Here is a 21354-nt window from a genome sequence, read left to right as displayed (position 1 = left end):
TAGTTTAAGTAGACGCATTGTCGTCATGACTATGTACAGTGCGTCTTTCATCTAACTGGTCCCTCGTGAGATTGTGTTTGAGTTAGTACGACACTGGTCAGGAAAATTAAACCTGGACTTTTAACATAATCCGTGCGTGTTAAAAAAAAGGAACTTGCCCTTTCTTGAGATTAGGCTTAGAGGTTGGTGGATTCAGGGACCTAGGGTAAGTAAATGGGGGTATGGAACACTTGCCAACTTATTACTATGTGGGTTTTATTTCCTGATTGAAAAAATATATTTGGGTGAGAGTGAGGGAAAACGTGTGGTATTCAGTTTTAGTAACAGGAATATAATTATGGAATCTAAATATATTAAAGAACACAATTGGTATATCAAAGTATGTGGTATGTGGTGTGGAAAAGTACATATAACAGATCCTTTGCTGCTAATGGAAAAAAATGTAGTGGGTTTCCTCTGAAGAATATGTTTCAGAATTACCAGTCGATGATTAATTAACCAATTTGCTCTAGTGGTGTCGTTAAACAAAACAAAATTTACCTTTTTTCATTACGCCAGGTCCGTACCTAGTTTAAAATGTCCAGTAGGAGGGACGTTAAAAAAAAAAAAAAAAAATAATAATAATACCCCCCCCCCCCCCCCGACTTCTGCCACGACGTTTCGATTACCTGCTATGCCAGAGAAAACAAAACATAAATAAGGACAAAACTTCCAAAAAACATACAAGAAATAAATTTTAAACGATCTAAGTTCATCTGAATTAGTACCATTTAGCGTCATATATATCGTTTCACACATCTCACTTGCAACTCGCTGCGTGAGATTGTAAAACGTAGATAAACGTATTTATTTTAATGTCCCGAGCACGCCAGATACCCTCATTGTACATCTCCCGTGGTGATATTAATGGAGTAGCATGGGTACGGCACCAAATTACGCGCTTTCATAACCAAATAAGAATCACGTCACCTGTCCTGATCACGAATCAACCAGGACACAGATGAACGAGAGAGAAAAAAGAAAGAATGAAAGAAAAGAACCGAGATATGAATGGTACTAAAATCCAGACTATAAAAGCGTGAGTGACACTAATGTATTTTTAACGAGCTACTCTCGATTCACTAATGTCAAAACCTATATTGGCTCTGCCTTTTATTTTTTGACCGACCGTTCAAAATTGCGCCAAATTTCCTCAATCAAAATTGCGCACCCTTTCTCTTTGGCATACTAATTGCTCCATTCAAAATTCCATAGCACCCCCCCCCCCCCACCTTTCCTGTCATGGACGGAGGATCTTGTGCCCATGACAGGCGTGCGCTACAACAGCTTGTTCTGAATGTGCACGTAAAACCCTATGACCTGACCTGACCTAATGTATTTTAAATAGAGTATAAACGTTTGTTGCTGTGTCGTTCATTGTGCGATCTGTGTACAGGTGCGGATCTAACAGATGTCCCCACTAGAACCTGTTAATATATCTCAAAATCATTAGTTTCATATTAACACATTCTAAAGGGACTGTCCTTTGTAAGATGATTCCGACTAATAGATCCGGGTCTTTTCTTTGCTTTTTTTTTCTTGCTTTTTTCTTTTTTTGGGGAGGTATGTGTGAGTGTGGGAGGGTGACTACAATTACATATAATAAAGACCATTTCTTGTTTAGAGTACCAGTATCTGTATATCGTATGTGTTTGTAGTCATTTGTTAATGTTTGTAACAGTGGTTTTTCATTTTATTTACTATATGTAAAAAAATTTCGAATGTACGAAATTATTGGGAGATGAAATCCGGTTTGGACTACCACAAACATTACGACGACAGCCATCACTTTTGGTTTACAGACACTGGTATTCTATACACGAAAATGTATTTAATATGTTATGTTTGTCATAAAGAGAGGTTAGATATTAATCAGAAACATCTTACCGTTTAAGGTTTAAAATATTCTAAAAGTAAATCCCTGCCCCCCCCCCCCCCCCCTCCCTCAAAAAAAAAAGAAAGAAAAAAGAAGCAGTTTTATTCATGTACTCAAATTATATGTCGTTCCATCCACCCGGATACATATATGTTCCCCCAAATTTTAAAATCTTTTTCGAAGCGAGAGTCCCATATTGAGTAGGTTCTCATCATTTGGTATGGCTTTTTTTTCTCTCTCTTTTTTTGGGGACATTACGTCAAAAAAAACCCACCCCAAAAACCCCCACCATGTATCACGATTCACACGCCATTTTAAAAATAACCCATGACCGTGTATCACTATACAGCACAATAAACTTCAACGTTCTGCCATGCATCATATTTTCGCTATTCATCTTCAAAAAGAAGGAACTTCTTGTAACGTTTTTAAAAAATATAGAACATGTATTTACTCAACATATATGTATGTTACTTTATAACAGCGTTTTAGTTTATTGCTGTTTTGGGCGGTTTTTAATATATCTGCAACAAATAACAAAGCAATCCGTATTTGTCTAGGTCCTTCAAAGTCTACATTTCCTTACAATGCTGTGACAATGAGTTTGAAAAGCCTGGCTTGTGTATACTGAGCGAAAACATTACTCTGGAACTTTAACCTTAAGCAAAAGCAAGCATCTAAAACTAATAAACTCGCCTCCGTGGGTTTCAAGGTGCAATGAATGAAAACAAGCGACGCAAATATTTACCAAGATCTTAATGGATATGAAAGATGTGTGCTCGCTGTTCCACGGTTTAAAACTCGTCACAGTTACCTGGAGGACTCCTTGTCTAATTGAATGGAATTGGATCTTACCGCCTCTCAGACTTCGTGTCACATAATAGATCTGATATGAACCTGCGTCATTCGTGTCAGGGTGAACTGTTGTTGCGGAGTGATTCCGGATGCGCTACCGCGAGTTTATTATATTATATTCAAGTTAGTTTCAAGCGTTGTGTCCTGGGCACACACACACACACACACACACACACACACACACACACACACACACACACACACACACACACACACACACCTCAGCTATCAGGGCTGTCTGTCCAGGGCAGTGGGTTAGTGATTAGTGAGAGATGAATGTTGCTGTAGTGGCCTCACACCTCCCTAGTAAGTATTAAAAATCGCTCTTGATGGAAGCCGATACCGGGGTACAAAGTCAGTTCCTACCAGCCTAAAGACCGACGGCTAAGCCACTCTGTCACCGAGGCTAGTTGAATTTATACCATAAGTGTTATGAGAGAGAGAAAGAGAGTACCTTTTAACATGCCCCTATACCACTAATTTTCCGGGCTTGTCAATCCAGGGCCCGGTATCTGGATAGCCAGTGGTCTGGTCCGGGACAGAAAAGTGTTATGATTGTTCGAATGAAACGTCATCTGTAAGTCATGTGTACAAGCAATGGCGCTGGCTTTTGAATAACTGCACTGACGGATTAGCCAGCAAGAGACAGAGGATCGGGGAGCGGGACTGCCCTTTTTTTCACGGCAGATTTTCTTTTTGGACAGATCCTTCTGATCTACATTTGGTTTATGGGATGATGGTGGTGATGGGTGTATACTACCAAATCAAATCCCATAGACGACAATAGTAACATATGTGGCTAAAACTCCTACCTGCAACGTATCAACCGACATAAACGCCACGGATATAAATACTACGACCCCTTACACTTAAAGTGAATCAGAAAAAAATGGGGGTCAAGCTGCTCGTTTCTGAGATAACGTGTAGCGTCTATGACTACCCTAGTTTCGCACAAAATTCGAGTACTTTTTTTTACAGGTACCCCATACATGTTTCAAGCACAAGGCTACTTGACACTTTGGTACTAGATGAAATAAAATTGCACACATTTTTTACCCAGATGAAACTATTATTTTTTACAACCAACACACTCACATTTATAACCAATCACAGGACTTGTGGTGTTCACTTCTCTATCAAAAGTTGGGTGCACCTCGAACTTTGACCCAGCCGGAAGTTATTTGGTTTAGTACTACCTGATGATGGTGGTGATGATGGTCGTTATTGCTTGAGGTGGGTTAATTCTTTGCTGTCAGGTATCTGATTGGTTTCTCGAACTAACTTTTGTGTAATTTTAATATGCTACATATAGTATAGTACATATGCTGTACTTGTACGGAAATCAAGGTAACTTAAAAGTTGTTCTATTTTATGCTACATAATATAATACGTCTACGGAGACCGTGACACTATAATCTGGTTTCATTTATAATATACATTAAAGGCTAAACCAGACACCGAGTGGGAGTATGCGTGGGTAGACCTGGATCCGGATTCGGATTCAGGTATGAAACTAGATATAAACTAAGTGCTTATATCCAATACCCTGGTTATACAGCGTGTCCAAGTCCAAATGCGTTGGAGGAAATTACATAGTTTATCGGTTGTTGGTACATTGGTGTTAAATGCCTATAGTAAACCTGATGGGCTTTGACATACGTGCAATTCCATTGTATACATAAACTGGAGTATGAAGATGGCTTAATGATTTTCCTTTTTGTGTGGATAAATTTATTCTAAGAGTGGACAACTTTTGTTAACGTATGGTGGATATTATAAATATAGATTTAAGTGTTGTCAGTTCTCTTTTACCTTTTAAGATACATGATATGAAAATCAAAAACATTGCTTTCAGTGACATGTAAGTTTGGGGTTGTCAAAATGTGTTTGAGACTAAATGTACAATAGGCACATGCCACCCAATTTACTAAATAGCTTATCTCATCGCACCTCTCCATCTCATTTGATCTTCTCTTATGTTCTAATCATAATATCACAGTACCGTAACTTGTAACTGCCCTTAGAGATTAAACCTATTCATTAAAGGGACACACCCTAGTTACAGTTATTTGTTAACCATTACGGCGTTGTTTTTCGCTATTAAACCCCATTTTTCACAAATAAAATTGCACTTTACTTACATTTTATTATTTAGAATACACATTTCCATTCACCTGAAGTGCTTTTTGGTAATCCTGATGTTTGTAAAACCACGAAATGCATTTTTTGCATTTTTTCACAAGACGTGTTGTCGAGAAAAAACCGTTAAGCAAGCGAGGTCCAATCTATTTTTAGAGGGGATATTTCCATTTCAATGTCACAGACGTTGGTATATCACGTGATCATATTTGTATCGATTTGTTTTCTCGTGCACGGTTCGCGCAATCAACATCCGATTTGTTGTTGTTCATTTGTGAGATTTTTCTTCACAGTTCGTGAACATTTTCAGTAACAATAAAGTTCAGACAAGTAAGTGTCTCAATACAAAACGTTACAAACCCTTAAAACCAATAATTTTGCTAAGTCTTACGATATCTGGAGAGGGGATACAACCAGGACAGAACAGTTGGAACATGTCCAGGAGAGGTGAAACGAACGCACCCCAAGTCTGTGAAATGTGTCGTGACGTAGGCATTGTTGTGCTTCGAGCGACATCTACCGGTGACATCAGAATACTAACTTTCAAAATTATTTCAAGCAATTGGGACATGGGGATTCCCATGGTATTTATCGATATAAAACCTGCTTTTTCACTCCATTTGATAAAAACGTGATCTAAGTGTGTTACAGGTTTGTAGATTAACCAAATTATAATTTATTTTCGCTAGATGGAACTAGGGTGTGCGGCTTTAATATAGTTTATATAAAATTACCGTTAATCTGTTTTTCCACTGTGTCAACTAGGAAATTTACAAATAAGTCTACACGTTTGTGTCACAGATTTGCACGAACTTATTATTTTACCTGTATTACATGCAGTGATTTTGTTTTCATTAAAAAAACAATTAGTAGTTTAATTGTATAAGTAGTTTATTTGAACAATAATATACTTTATATAAAAATGCCCCCGTTCTCCAAGATATCCTAGAATTTAGTTAGGCCCGACATACGCTTCAGGATATACATATGTGTGTGTATATATATATATACCTGTATATAAATTTCACCCGAGTACGTGTAAATAACAAATAGTTGTCGGGTGTCGGTACATTGGTGTTAATTGCTTTCTCTGACCTCGTGTCCTTCAGCATCAATCCCAGATCAAACCTATTCTAACCTATTTCACTGAGCGTTTTTTACCACTATGGCGCGAGAAACCGCGACGGAAGCCGCTGATATCCGTCCTCAATGACCATCAACAGATGGCCACTACTGCTCGCGTGTAAAAATCTCTCTAAATGTTTAACTATCGTGACCTAAAGCTATGAGAACGTAAAGCCTTTGAATTAGGTATGCAGCGGAGCTGGGATTGATGTCCACTGTCCCGTGACGAGAGAAGCAAATATCACCTGACATTACTTGATGAGCCTGTAAACAATCCTGCTTTGGTTGGGTTGTTTTGTGTGTTGTTTTTTATTAGTATTTCTTGGTAAGCGTTTAACATCATTGTGCCGTGACGCTAGTGTGTTAAGGTATAATAATAATAATATTATTATTATTATCATTATTATATAGTAAAGGAGTTGGTCTCTATAACCAAAATAATTTAAATTTATATATTTTTAAAAGTGATTATTATTGGATGAATGCTACAAATTATTATATTGAAACAGTTCAAGCACGCTTGGTATGGCCCTGGATTTATGCCGAAAGTCTTGTTTAAGGCGAGATAGGTGATCGATGTACATGTGATGCATATATGTTTGGAGAGCTTTTATCAGTACATATGACACGGATTTCTTGAACGTTGACTTTTCTTGGACCGTCTTGTACAGAATGAAAGAATAAATAAATGAATGTTTAATGACACCCATCACATGTTTGTTTGTTCGTTCGTTTGTTCGTTCGTTCGTTCGTTCGTTCGTTCATTCATTCATGGAAACACAATTCTGAATTGGACACAGATTTGGTCGTTTTAGTTATAGATCCTAAATTTCGTTATTAAATCTGACATATTAGTTTATTATTCTAAACGTTTTTTTTATATTTTCATTTTCCTCAGAAACGCCATGAACGGGAACAATAATCTATACGGCGCGCCCAACCCCGCCCCTGGGGTAACCACCGTGTGGGTCTCTGGACAGGACGACCAACTATCGCCGATGATGAACAACTTTGGCTCTCTTTCCCTGCAAGACGCCGGAACTGCACCACAAAACCAGTTCTTCATCCCCCAGCAGACGTTCTCCAATACAGGCGGAGTCACGACGTCGATGGGGTTAACGTCGAACTTGAACAACAATTCACAGTACTACGTCGTATCGGTGACACCGTCACCAATGGAAGCGAAACCAGAGCTACAACCGTTCACGTTTCCAGCGGCCGACTCGAATATCAACTTATACGCCAACGGCTTGATTAATGATCCTCCTGCCGAGCAGAAGACGCTGACCCATCAAACTGTCACGTCTCCGGCGCTTGTAACTCAAAACCTGGTCCAGCAGTCGGCATACTTTCCTCAGGCGACACTATACCAGCAGCCTCAGAACAGTTTTCAATCGGGACCGTTGTACTCATCCATTCCTGTAAACGGATTCGAGCCCAGTTCGCCAATGTCGACAAAATTGATATACAATTCGACTGGGGAGCCCACAGAGTCTTCCAGTAATACAGACTTCAGTTCCACGGCCTCCAGTCCGTATGGTTCGCTGCCGTCTTCACCAAGGCCGGAGCAGCAGTCGGAGCCTCCCAGCTTCCAACCCGTGGCTCCCAACTACACCAGGCCGAAAGAGAAAGACCTCTGTATGAGGTGCGGGAAGAAAGTTTACGCCATGGAAAAGATCGGCCCTGTTAAGTATGTGGTGTACCATAAACTGTGTTTCCGCTGTGTCGTCTGCACGTCTCTGCTTACCCTGAAGAACTTTCACCATAACCCAAACGAAATGGAGGATTTGAACGTTTACTGCCAGTCGCATCGCCCGAAAGAGGACAGTGGGACCCTGGACGCCAATTCCGTGTCCATCCAAAAGGCGCTGAAAGTTCCGAAACTGGGGCAGGTGAACGAACAGGTTCGCGGCGGACCAGACGCGATGAAAGGAGGGAAACTAGATATCAACACGGTCAGCATCCAGACGGCTTTAAACGCTCCTAAAGCTGACCTCATGTCGCCAGATCTGCTGAAGACGGCTGGACAGGCCTACTTCTTTGACTCGGAGGATATAAACGTGCAGCACGTGCGTAACATTCCCGCCACGGACCTGCACGTGGCGAACAAGCAGCGCGAGAAGGTGTGGTCACGTAATGAGAGGAAGGCAGAGCCCATGCCGCCCCAGGGGGTGATGGGTTACTCACCAGAGGAAGAATATTATCAGAGACAGCTGTACCAGTATGAAGGGGTACCGCAACCGGATTATTACTGAGACGTATAAGAAAGGGACATAAATAAATACATTTCGGTGGTTCCAAGTGAACATAACAATTGTTGGTTACAATTATACCAATGAACAAGTTTAAGCCTCGAAATATCATGGTATTTCGAGCTAACAGAGGTCGATATATACATATACTGGCAAAGAAATTGCTATTTGTGATTTAAGAAGTGAACATATATTTAAAATAACTAGGGAAACGACTTATTGAGATTTAAGAAGTGAGAGTGTATGTGCTTATAAAGTGAGACTTTGTTAAAGCTTTGGAATTAGACTGAAGTTTTATGAAACCAGAAGGGTATCAGAACCGGTACAGGAACAGGATTACGTCTGAATATGCATGTGAACGAAATACAGTATCGACGTGCGTCCAACTGTACTATGAACTTAAAGATCACACGAATACGACCTTTGGATACCTCACTGTTTTCACTGTTTCAAAAAGTATATGTGATGTGCAAGAAGAGAAATGATACTATTTCTGAATGTTCGTGATAACGGGTTAGAATCGATTTGTGACTGACAGTACTAGCGACTATCGCTAACCGATTGTCGCCTTGAGATACCTCACTGTTTTAGTGTTTTAGAAAGATATATATTTTTTGCTTTTGCATATGGAATAACAAGAATCAAGAATTCAGAAATGGCCTATTCGTAAATGGTAATGTTGGATAAAGTAAGCAACAATATGAGGAATACTCGGTAACCAGCTGTAGCTTTGCTGTATATCATTGTTGCAGCGTTTAGAAATATATATCTATATATTTTCTATATATGCATAATATTACGATTTAATGCTCTATTTCACGCTCATATTTCTTCGTCCTCATTTTTTGACCAGGAATTACTTTTTATAACGTGCCAGTTTGTTGAAGGTGCTAAAACAAGGATAAACCATTACTTGTTTAATTTAAAGATGGTTGTTGAAAGTGGTAGATCCCGAGGAATTCCAAGAGAGCATTGTTTAAAGTTAATTTGAAAACAAGCAAAGAAATCGCATTTCATATTCCAAATGCACAGGTATATATATTTTTCATAAATCTGAGCAACAAAACCGTATCCTGCACAAGGCAGTCGAAAAGACGTCAGTAATATGCTCAACTTTTGTCTCCTTTTGTCTGGATCAGTTTCTACAGACTATTGACTATTGGTTACTTGGCCAGTACCCCTCACAGCCCCAGCCAAACAGTGCTACTACATTCTATACCCTAAATGATACGACAATTTCAGTTTTCTGACATATGATGCTACTTTAATGGGATTTGCTTTTACTATACCCCTTGCATTTCAAGGCACCAAATACTTGCACTACGTCTATTTTGGCTCCAGTTTGTTTTCAAGTTCGAGTTGTTTATTTACTTTACATTTTACAACGTATCAGTTGAATGCATAGCATAGAATACTATAACATATATAAATATACAATATGCAAAAGTACAAAGCAATTGTGTGTGTGGTTTGGAACATATGACCATGTACAAATACAAGTGATATGTTACATTTCCAACATTAACAATATTCCTGTAATACCAGGACCCTTGCTTATACAACTTTAGAGTGCAGACTCAACTCTCTAATAACGTCACACGCATACAGTTTGTTTGGCATTGTCATGGCGTTGAAGTCTCAGATTCTATTAGTCTTGAGTCTAGACTCTATAAAGCACCAGGGCCAGTACCTATAAATGTTTTAGTCCAGACTCAATCTCTAATGACGTCACACGCATACACTGATACAGTTTGTACGAGTGTCTCAGACTCTATTAGAGTCTCGAGTCTAGACTCTAAAAGTTTTATAAGCACCAGGGTTGGCCTGGTCTCTAATTATGTTTGTCTGCACTAAATATTTTCCTAGACACAGACAGCCCCATAAACGATGGTTGCAAAACAGGGAAAATAGATTTAAAACGCTAAAAATTACAATTATACGTATCTAGAGAGATCATGGCTACTTACAGAAATTGAAGGCTGAGACTGTTGCCATTGTGTACATGTATTACAGATAAACATTTTCTATGCATTCAGTGGAAATGTAATTTAAAGGTACTTTGTCCTCTTACAACACTGCAATTTCTGAATAATATTTTGTTTCCTGCTTGAAATATACTGAGCTTCATTGAAAACGCACCACCCAAGTTTCAGTTGTTATCGATGTCGCATGTGTAGGGTTGCTGTAAAACACACAATAACTCTAACCTGTGTATACAATTTTGGGATAATTTACTGCCTACCAAAATACATCCAGTTATACAAAATCAGTTCAATGTTTTATCATTTGTTCTTCTAATTGTTTTTATAATTATGAATCTGACTGATGCGTTTCCATTGGAGTTCAGTATAATAATCACCTCAAGAAAACTGGATGTACAGAAATGAATATTTAAACAAACAAGTGTGGACCGAATTTACAAAGCCCGTTTTTTCTCACATGCGTGTGTAAGAATGTATTACACCCAGGCCGTATTTTACGACATATAAGGACATGTGTTCAATGGTAGGAAATGGCCCTCTTTAATCTTTTTCAATCTTAATCTTTTTAAGGGCATATAAATTGTGTAATTTTCATTGTTTAATTTACCTGTTTGGAAATGCCCTGTCAAAAACAAGCGTTACACTAAAGTAATTAAAATTATTTTTTATTTAAATACCATAGGTTATTTCAACGACGCATCAAAATCCCCCCCCCCCCCCTACCTTTTATAAATAAATCAAAATTGTCCCATTAATAAGTAAATTATCTGTCCCACACTCGGCCCCTGGCCATGCCAGAGATTGGGTGTGGGAGAGACGTGCCTGAACCTTAATTGAATAGAGGCACGTTAATAGAGCTTACGATTTACGATACGTAGGACATGGTTTACAGCAGCAAAAATAGTATAATTATAATACTGATAGTAGTACAGATATAATATAATGGTGAAAATTAGTAAATATGATGTCATCAATAATACATAAATATAGCTTATGATGTAGTAAAAAAATACGTTATATGTTTGCTACATATAGAGTTTGGGGTGGGCGTGCAGAAAACATATCATCCATGAAACCATGTACCTACATTCCTTTATTTTCCGTAAACACTTGCGTTTAGAGAAACAGGCTTCCTAAATTCAGCCCAGTTCGCTTCAACAAAACCTACAGCACATAATTGTTCAGAGGGTTATGTACCTTTAATGATTCTGAGTTTTATTACTATTTGCATATACATGTATTCTGGAATATTAACCGTTAAGTGTAAATATACATCTTGTAATTATGTAATTTTATTACTTTGGTGGAGAAAAATAACTGCAATTTACGACACCAGAATGCTACACCCAAGTGTAATTGTCTGGAAATGAATAATGCATAGCGAAAGGATAATAAACGGTATTTTAAATGCTATGTGCATCTTATACAGGATATACATTTTAATAAGTAACTGTTTTGCATTAAATGATAACCAAGATGATATATTTAATGGCACCTACTTGAAAAATAGTGGCAAATAAACTGCATATAAACAGTTATATAGTTTTACATTTTATTCACTTTGGCAACTGTTCACCTGTTATTTAGGTGACCGTCTGAATAACAAATATTTTTTTGCAGTGATAAGTTATTATTGTTATAATACAGCTATTGACAAAAAGTACGGGTTTTTTTCTTCTTCTTCTTTTTTGTGTGTGTGTGTGTGTGCTGTTTGGCTAAAAAAAAGTAATAAGATTTTGTTCGTGTCTGATATACTACACACGCCACGCACTATGCCTGGTATGTAATTCTTGATTTAATTACTATGCTAGGCTCAGACTGTCAACTATCACGACGAAGTTGGCCAACTCGACGGTTGCGTTATAACTTCCCCAACTCCCGACTTACGATTACCAACTAATGATTTACATACGACGCCACACAAGCGGATGGAACATATTTATTACTTTCACTGACAGAACATTAAAGTATAAAAGATGAAAATCAAAGTATTAAATATGCATCTTTACAAAGTGGAATGCTTAAAGATAAAGCTAATTAGCATTAAAAAATGTCCTCTTTTTTTAATAGTTTTTTAGGCGTTTTATAAGTTATAGCTAATAGTTATCTTATGACTAAAACCTGTAACTCATTCATTCATACATTTATATTTCGTATCGTGCTTCTGTCAAATTAAGGTCCAGGCACGCTGTCCTGGGCACACACCTAAGATATCTGGGCTGTCTGTTGAGGACAGAGGTTTAGTGGTTAGATTGTAAATGGTTAGTGAGAGACAAATAGGTGTAGTGGCCTTACACCTACCCACTGAGTCTCGTTAAACTCGCTTTGGGTGAGAGCCGGTACTGAGATCCGAACCCAGTACCTACCAGCCTTGAGTCGGTACAAAACTAATTAATTTTTATTTATTCAGACGAACTCAGAATCAGTTGCTACAGGTTACTGGCTTAACCACTTACCTCTTGTTTAGTGATTTGCAATATTTCTGAAGGAGTTTTGACCTGTTAAGATTGTTAATATGTTAATAGTGTTGTTGTTATTATTGTTGTTATTACTGTTATTATTGTTGCTTTTGATGATGCAAGTGTTTTTGTTTACATCTACTACTACTACTACTACTACTACTACTACTACTACTACTACTACTACTTCTACTGCTACTGCTACTGCTACTACTTCTACTACTACTACTACTACTACTACTACTTCTACTACTACTACTACCACTACTTCTACTACTACTACTACTACTACTTCTACTACTACTACTACTACTACTTCTACTACTACTTCTACTTCAACTACTACTACTTCTACTACTTCTACTACTACTACTACTACTACTACTACTACTACTACTACTACTACTTCTACTACTACTTCTACTACTACTACTTCTACTACTACTACTACTACTACTACTACTACTACTACTACTACTACTACTACTACTACTACTACTACTTCTACTACTACTACTTCTACTACTACTTCTACTACTACTACTTCTACTACTACTACTACTACTACTACTACTACTACTTCTACTACTACTACTTCTACTACTACGGTACTTCTACTACTACTTCTACTACTACTACTACTACTTCTACTACTACTACTTCTACTACTTCTACTACTACTACTTCTACTACTACTACTACTACTACTTCTCTCTACTACTACTACTACTACTACTACGGTACTTCTTCTTCTTTCGTGCTTATGTCCAGTTACATTTCAAGATCGATCTGGGCCATATACTATCTACTAGAATATTTGTCTAGGACTGACGTTTGTCTTAATAATTAAGACAACACCACACAATACGAGTGCCTAGAACGAGAACAGCCGATTATGACAAGAAAACATTACGATTTAATCGGTTGCTATGCAGTTGGATATTCTCGTACGAAGTTCTCGCATCGTTATTGAGAGAGGAGTCGCTTGTGGCCTTACACCTCCCAGCTGAGCTGTACACTCTGATACGAACCCTGTACCTTCCAGCCTTAAACCCGATGTCTTAAAGGTACATGGTTCTCTGAAATATATATCGTACGTTACTTCTGGCAGAAACCTACATATTTTTGCTTAGGTACATGGTCCTCTAAAAATATCATACATTACTATTGGTTGAAAGGTCCTCTGAAAATTTCGACCATTACTTCTGATTGAAACTTAAGATTCTTGCGTAGAATACCCATTTCTGTACATGGGTGAACACGTGTTTTAGTTTGTCCTAATGTCTATAGAATCGCAACACAATCGCTTCTTTTAACTTTTTGGCGCGTGCCAGAATTTTTATAATGGTAATGATGTCTTCTTTTTTTTATTAATTGTGTTTCTTTGATTATGTGGGATTTTTTTGTTGGTTTTAATTACGTTTTAGATAGACGTCATATTAAATCACCAGGATGTGCTTTAATTCAGAACACTTTAACGTATTGTGAATACAAACATTTAATCGCGTCCAGATAAAATCTTTAAAATTTGGTTTATGGAGTCCCTGACTTAGGCGACTACCATTATTCACTCAGAGATAAATCTCATGTGCCCAGATTTCAACCAAAATAAACTAAGTTTCAAACAGAAATGCCGTACAGTGTTGAAAAAAAAGACCAAGCACCTTTAAGAACTACTCGACAGAGGAGCACATGCCTGTTGACATGTAGGTGGGCTTCTTTTACACATTCTTATTTGCTGCATTGTAACATCATCCACCATCAACGTAATATTAGCATTCCTTGAGTGACGCACCATCTGACTCTCTCCACAGTTGTTACTTCTTGACAATTCGGCTATCAGTGTTCACTTTTCGTGCTTTTTCCGCAAACACCAAAACGTGACGCGACTGCTTCTCGAGATGTCGTGAGGATGACAAGCGGAATTTTTCCTCGAACACAAGGGGGTTTCATGAGTTGGCCCAGTTCTGTCGTCGTCCGCCCTGAACGCGACTGATATAGACTCAAGATACGTAATAAATAAGGTCTTCACGTAACATGATAGTGGACCAACAAAAAACAAAGTTACAAAAAGAAACAGAAAAAAAACATGGAATATGTTTGGGTGTGATCAACAACCACATCTCCATTACACAGCCACCTGTGTTAAAAGGCAGCTTATTGTTCTTCCAAAGCAAAGTTTTTAGTTCAAACTAACCTGTATTACACAGTCACCTGTGTTAAAAGTCAGCTTATTGTTCTTCCAAAGCAAAGTTTTTGGTACAAACGGACCTGTATTGAACAACCACCTGTGTTAAAAGGCAGCTTATTGTTCTTCCAAAGCAAAGTTTTTAATTCAAACTGACATGTATTTAACACCCACCTGTCTTAAACATCGGCTTATTGTTGTCTTAAATTGCATAATACATATTTACCTCTGGTAGGCTGCCATCTGCCTATAGACATGTATTTATTATGTATACTGGTGAGTCGTAAAACTTAAGGCAATAAATAAACTTGAAAAATCCTCGAACTTGTTTGAAGAGGTCATATTAAAATTGCCCGAGTACGTTGACTAAGAGCGCTAGACAGACATTTGGACGGTTATAACGCTGTAACGAGAGCTTCAAATGTCCGTTTAGCTCTCTTACAGTCAGAGTACTCGGGCTATTTGAGTTATTATAAGCACGGGTTATGCTCCCCCAAAATATATTTTTAAAAAAAGATAAAAGAAATTCACATTGAGCGGGTGTGGGATGGGGTGTTTGGTTCGACCCGTTTGCACACGCGCCTATTGCAATATAACGCGTCACCCGCTGCAGGTATAACGTTCTGTCAAAATATATCTGATATGTTTACCTTATCTTCCACATTGTTTATCTTCAGAGGCATCTTACATTCAGTGTGGTCCTAATTAATTAACTCTCGCAACTTTGCGATCTCGCAGTGCAATATTGCGGATGCGATATTGCTTAAGAGATCTTAAGAGAGCTTAAGAAAGCTCAAGAGAGTTTTGTGAACTGGGTCCTAGATAACAAAGCTCCGACAAAATCTAGTACAAAATCATTGGTACTGAACATCCAGTTGTCTTAACAATTCAAGTCACTTTTTATATTCGCTATGGTGCCTACTGAACGCAGGTCAACGGTATCTTTTCATGACCTGTACACCTTATTTTAAATATAATATGGTTAAATATAATATTGTTATCGTTAGAATCTCTGTAAAACGGTGCTGACTGGTAATGAACAAAGTCTTCATGGAATGAGATTTCCTGTTATTCAGTTTCTTTATATAGTGTTTTACTATTTGTTGTCCATGTACTAAATTCGAGAAAAATCGTTTTATATTATTACACAGTTTGCTTGTGCAGGCGCAATGTAATCTAAGTGTGTATGTGTGTGTGTGTGTGTGTGTGTGTGTGTGTGTGTGTGTGTGTGTGTGTGTGTGTGTGTGTGTGTGTGTGTGTGTTTTGGAGTGGGACTATCTGGGCCTACTCGTTTGAATACAGTTTGTTGTCATATCATGACCATGTCAACACACACTTTGGACTTTTTCCGGTAATATTTTATTGCCATAATGGTTATGTTGTTTCGATCAAAACCACTTGCCATGTTAATATATGCAGGTTATTTAAATATTATTAAAATATTATTTTTGTTTCACTGACAGATAAGATCAGTTATATTATTGATGTATATTCACGATGAAAGTTGTTTCAGAAATTTGTGTTCATGAAGCCATTCTTTAGTTATATATACAGTGAAACTCCTCTAAACCGGACACCCTTGGGACCAAGTAAAAAGTCTGGTTTTAAGAGGTATCCGGTTTACAGGGGTTCTCTTCTGTACATATATTTAAAAAGAGGTCTCGAAAAACATCCGGTTTTGAGGGATTTCCGGTTTACAGAGGGTCCGGTTTTGAGAGGTTTCACTGTATATCAGAAAACCAAGGATTGCATAATGGTTGTATTTTTTTCTTTTTTTACTCCACCCACCTTAAGATCAATCAAACAAAACAGATTTATAATAATTCAGATTATTTTCTCTCCTATCCCCTTTACTTTACATAATTTCTGAAACAGCTAAAATATTATACTTTTTGCCTTTGTTACTTTTGATATTTAAGATATTTAGTGCTATGTTATATTTTATCTGCAAGTTACATATTTTGTAGAACGGAGAATTTAATAAATTAATATCCTAATATGTGTTTGGTTTTACTTGTAATTTACAGGACGTAACAACTGACGAAGCTTTTTTCTTTTCTTTTTATTCCACTGCCCCCTTTCCCTTCATTCCTTTGAATTCCATCTCATTTCTTCCCTATCTGGCAACTCCTCCTATCTTTCAACTTCTTTCGCTGTCCACTTCCACATCCCAGTCCTTGTCTCTCCAACCGCGACATGTGCTTGTCTCTTGTGGCTATGCGTGCCAAAGCAACTCGAGTATATTTAATTTTATTTTTATGTGGGTTTTTTATGTGGGTTTTTTTTAATGGTTAGTTTTAAAAAATATTTCAATTACAGTTTATTTTCATATCCTGGGCTGTAAATGTATACACGTTAGACATAATATAAGGGTTATCCAATTATCTGGAAGTTCCAGCAGCACAAATAACATGTTATGTCACTCGGTTGATATAATGATGCATATTATAGTATAATATTTCACCAGTGTTACAGCAAAAGAGTACACCCATTCATTTTTAGACTATATTTAACTTTTGGAAGTGTACTTTAAAAGTATATAGAGTTGATGTAAAATTAAAGTAGGCCCAGGTATGGATACACACATGCATATGGAAAATCTATTAACGTGCCCCTATTACCAAACTATTCAGGAACGACCCCCGAACCCCCCACCCCAACATCCAATTTATTCATCGTTGTCAACGAGTTTTGAAGTGGCAGGGTTGAAAGTTTGTTTTGTTTTGTTTAGGTTGTTGTTGTTTTTTGTAAGGCGGTGGGGGGGGGGGGGGATGACACCACTAGAGCACATTGATTTATTAATCATTGGCTATTAGATGTCAAACATTTGGTAATTCTGACATATAGTCTGAGTCTCAGAGACAAACCCGCTACATTGTTCCATTAGTAGCACTATCATATAGACAAGATAGCACATACCAGACCAGACCAGAACAGAACACATCTTTATTTACACTCAGATCACATAACAAGTGGTACATGAGCACATAGTTACAGTATGTGCAATATAATAATACAGCAGTTCTAAATATATAATATAATAATACAAGATTAACGTGGGGGCATAAATGTTCTCATAATGTTATCTAAAAATTTACAAGTATTATTTAATAAAGTAATATTCGTGCTACAGAATAGATCATGATATTTAATAGCATTTGGTCTTATATAGTAATATTTTGGTATGTACTCACGAAATACTAACGACATTGAAAGACGTTTGCATATCATTAATATTTTCAGCACAAAGGGGAATAAGTATTTTGAGAAAATCTGTTAGAACGTTGTCATCAATGTTAATTATTAATGAATATAGCAAATAAAAGAGGAGACAAATTTTCTCCTTGTCGTACTCCAGATTGGCAGTAAAACGACTCTGATATATGTCCATCAAATATACCACGGCATTTGATATACCTGGCATGGTAAAGAGTCCATTGTCTTCCACGTAAGTGTATAAGGGGAGTTGGAATTGGCGTAAGCCTCCCCCTCTTCTGCCTGACAAACATGCTACATATTTGTTTTTCATTAGTATCAAGGCATGTTTTTTGTGCACCATCCCGCAGACATGACAGGACAGCACATAGCTTTGATATACCAGTGCACTGGCTGTAACGAGAAATAGCCCAATGGACCCACGAGTGGGGATCGATCATAGACAGACCGTACATCAGGCGAGCGCTTTACGACTGGGCTACGTCCCGCCATGGGTTGAAATGTTTGTGACGTAGACAAAATAGTACGCTCTTTACTCATGATCCGCCTCCCTCGAGCCGACCTGTCACCCATCTGTGGAATGCGCCCTTGTCACAGCCGAGATCTCCCGAAAGGCAAGCACACCCACTTGTCGGAGAACCGGCTGCTTTATGAATGGCGCGTGAGCAAGTCAAAGTAAATAATTACAAAGGCGCTGGAAAGAAAATATAGCTTGTCTGTTGATGAAAGGGACGGGAGGCGAAGCATCGAGTACAAGGTATAGGCACGGAGTACTTCACAAACTACACATCAGTGAATCTGTTTATGTCGTCATATCTTTAATGCTAGGCTCCAACTACCAACTGTCACGACAAAGTTGGCTAACAAGTACAAGGTATAGGTACGAAATACTTCACAAACTACACATCTGTGAAGCTCTTTTTTGTCGTCATGTCTTTAATGCTAGTCTCAGGCTATCAGTTGTCACGACAAAGTTGGCCAACAAGTACAAGATATAGGTACGGAGTACTTCACAAACTACACATCTGTGAAGCTCTTTTTTGTCGTCATGTCTTTAATGCTAGTGTCAAACTACCAACTGTCACGACGAGATTGGCAAACTCACCGATCTCTCGATTTCTAGGACCGTCCAGTTGCTTGTATTTTGCTGTTTCAACTCGATTCTAGTCGTATACAACTGCTACGACCGATTAGTTGTTAATCTGAGTGCACCCGTCATAAGTTGGGGTGGGGGGAATTACAACGCAACTGTCAAGTTGGCCAATTCGGTCGTGACAGTTTGTAGTCTGCGTCAGTTCATATCTAACAGACAAACCCGACATACATACAATATAGAGATATTCATACATCAGTACATACTAGCCAGTGCCAGGTTTTCCAACTCGTTCCAGGTACGTAAGAGGGATCGACCGCGTTGCTTGTAGGCCCCACGCATATTGTCGGTTAAAGAGCATTCTTTTTTTAAAGAATGTCTCGATAGCCGAAAGCGTATCGTTGCAAGCCTGCAAGGTGCTGGCGATTCGGAGCCACAGGCTCGAGTCCCAGCAACGGCATGATACAATTTGTTAGGTCGGGAATGATTTAATTATCCAGTGCATTAATATCTATTTTTGTAATAATCAAACCCGACATGCATACAATATATAGCTATTCATACACCAATACATATACATACATGCCTACCTACATACTTACCTACCTTCCTAACTATCTACATACAGACACGCACGTGCGTATAGCGATCTATACTCATGGCCAGAAATTCAGACACATACAGACAGGCAAACAGAGACGTACGGGTGGGAGAGGGGGTATCACACGAATGGGTGGGCAGGGAGGCCGACATAAATTTGCTATCAAAACATAATGTCCGGTTTGTTGACAGAGGTGCGAATACGAGACGGGTGACCCACATACGATCTGTTTATATCCTAAATCCGAACCTAATCATATAATTTTGTTATGACAACCATGTTACTTGGACATAAGTGTCATAAGGCATTAAAAAGAAAAAGAAAAGAAAAAAAAAGAAGAAAAAAAAAAAAAAAAAAAAAAAAAGGAAAAGAAAAGAAAAAAGAGGGAAAAAGAGTATAATCAAAGCACTCGATTACATTGTGCACCCGATACTTAAAATTGATTTTCCAGTTGGGTGGATTTTGAGCGTTTCTGCTTCACACCTGGCTGGGTAAACTGTATTGAGACAAGACACGGTTTGTGATGGAGGACGATCATTTGGTGGAAAACACACAACGCTGCACACAGGGCCCCCCAGTGGGCCACCGCGGGTCTATTAATTCACGACAGAACGCTAGGTATGGAAAGTGGGCAATTACAGCGTAAAACATCGTGACACGGTGAAAACTTTGAGAATCCTTAATGTCTGCTAAAGCAATAAAATTATTTATGTATAATATTAGATAAGTAGTTATGGTAAAGCCTTGAACCATAATTTTCTGAAAGGTCGGTTCTGATTCTTGAAGCAATAAAATGTTTGGGGCTATTCATAAAGAACGTAAGCTACAAACCTGGGATTTTTTTGTTTTATGCATACACCACCCCTTACATCCACCCATGTACGCCTTTCGTATGTTTAATCGCTACCCCCCCCCCCCCCCCCCCCCCCCGGTAAATTCATACATGTATGGATTCTACACACTAAAAAGTATAATGGATACAATTAGAAGCTAGTTGGAACTTAGCCCAAGCACTCTGACGGTTAGAGAGCGCTAGACGGGCATTGTGACAGTTAACAAGCTCTCCAAATGTTCAAATGTCTCTCTAGCTCTTTTACCGTCTGAGTACTCGGACTAGCAGGAACTGTGGACGTTTTACATCATGGAATTTACAGGAATTAACAAAGTATAAGTTTATTAATAAAACGTTCTAAGCTCTTATTTTCAAGCAATAAGCTTTATATTATAACTGGCACACTCGTTTTAGTGTGTGTGTATGTGTGTGTGTGCGCGTGTTGTGTGTGTGATGTGTGTGTTGTGTATGTGTGTTGTGTGTTGTATATATATATATATATATGTGTGTGTGTGTGTGTGTGGTGTGTGTGTGTGTGTGTGTGTGTGTGTGTGTGTGTGTGTGTGTGTGGTTATCATATGTATCAGATCAGTGTATCTACTATGTTTATCCCTTGTATTTTTTAAAGCGATCTTCCCACCAACTCAAAGAGAACTTGATGGACTCCCGACAAAAGCCGCATTTATGTCACCTAGGG

General features: G+C 38.2%; 1 protein-coding gene across 1 annotated transcript in view; it reads left to right on the top strand.

Annotated features, from left to right (window-relative positions):
* The window catches only part of LOC121367924, a 19241-nt gene extending 7435 nt beyond the window's left edge, over positions 1 to 11806 (top strand). Inside the window, exon 2 of the mRNA XM_041492380.1 lies at positions 6933 to 11806. Within this exon, the coding sequence (XP_041348314.1) occupies positions 6940 to 8289 (1350 nt within the window). The 5' untranslated portion in view covers positions 6933 to 6939 and the 3' untranslated portion in view covers positions 8290 to 11806. The remainder of the gene's footprint in view (positions 1 to 6932) is intronic.
* The last annotated feature ends 9548 nt before the right edge of the window (positions 11807 to 21354 follow it).

The sequence above is a fragment of the Gigantopelta aegis genome, chromosome 3 (assembly GCF_016097555.1).
Source record: "Gigantopelta aegis isolate Gae_Host chromosome 3, Gae_host_genome, whole genome shotgun sequence".
Classification (NCBI taxonomy): domain Eukaryota; kingdom Metazoa; phylum Mollusca; class Gastropoda; order Neomphalida; family Peltospiridae; genus Gigantopelta; species Gigantopelta aegis.
This window is presented reverse-complemented; position numbering and strand designations above follow the sequence as displayed.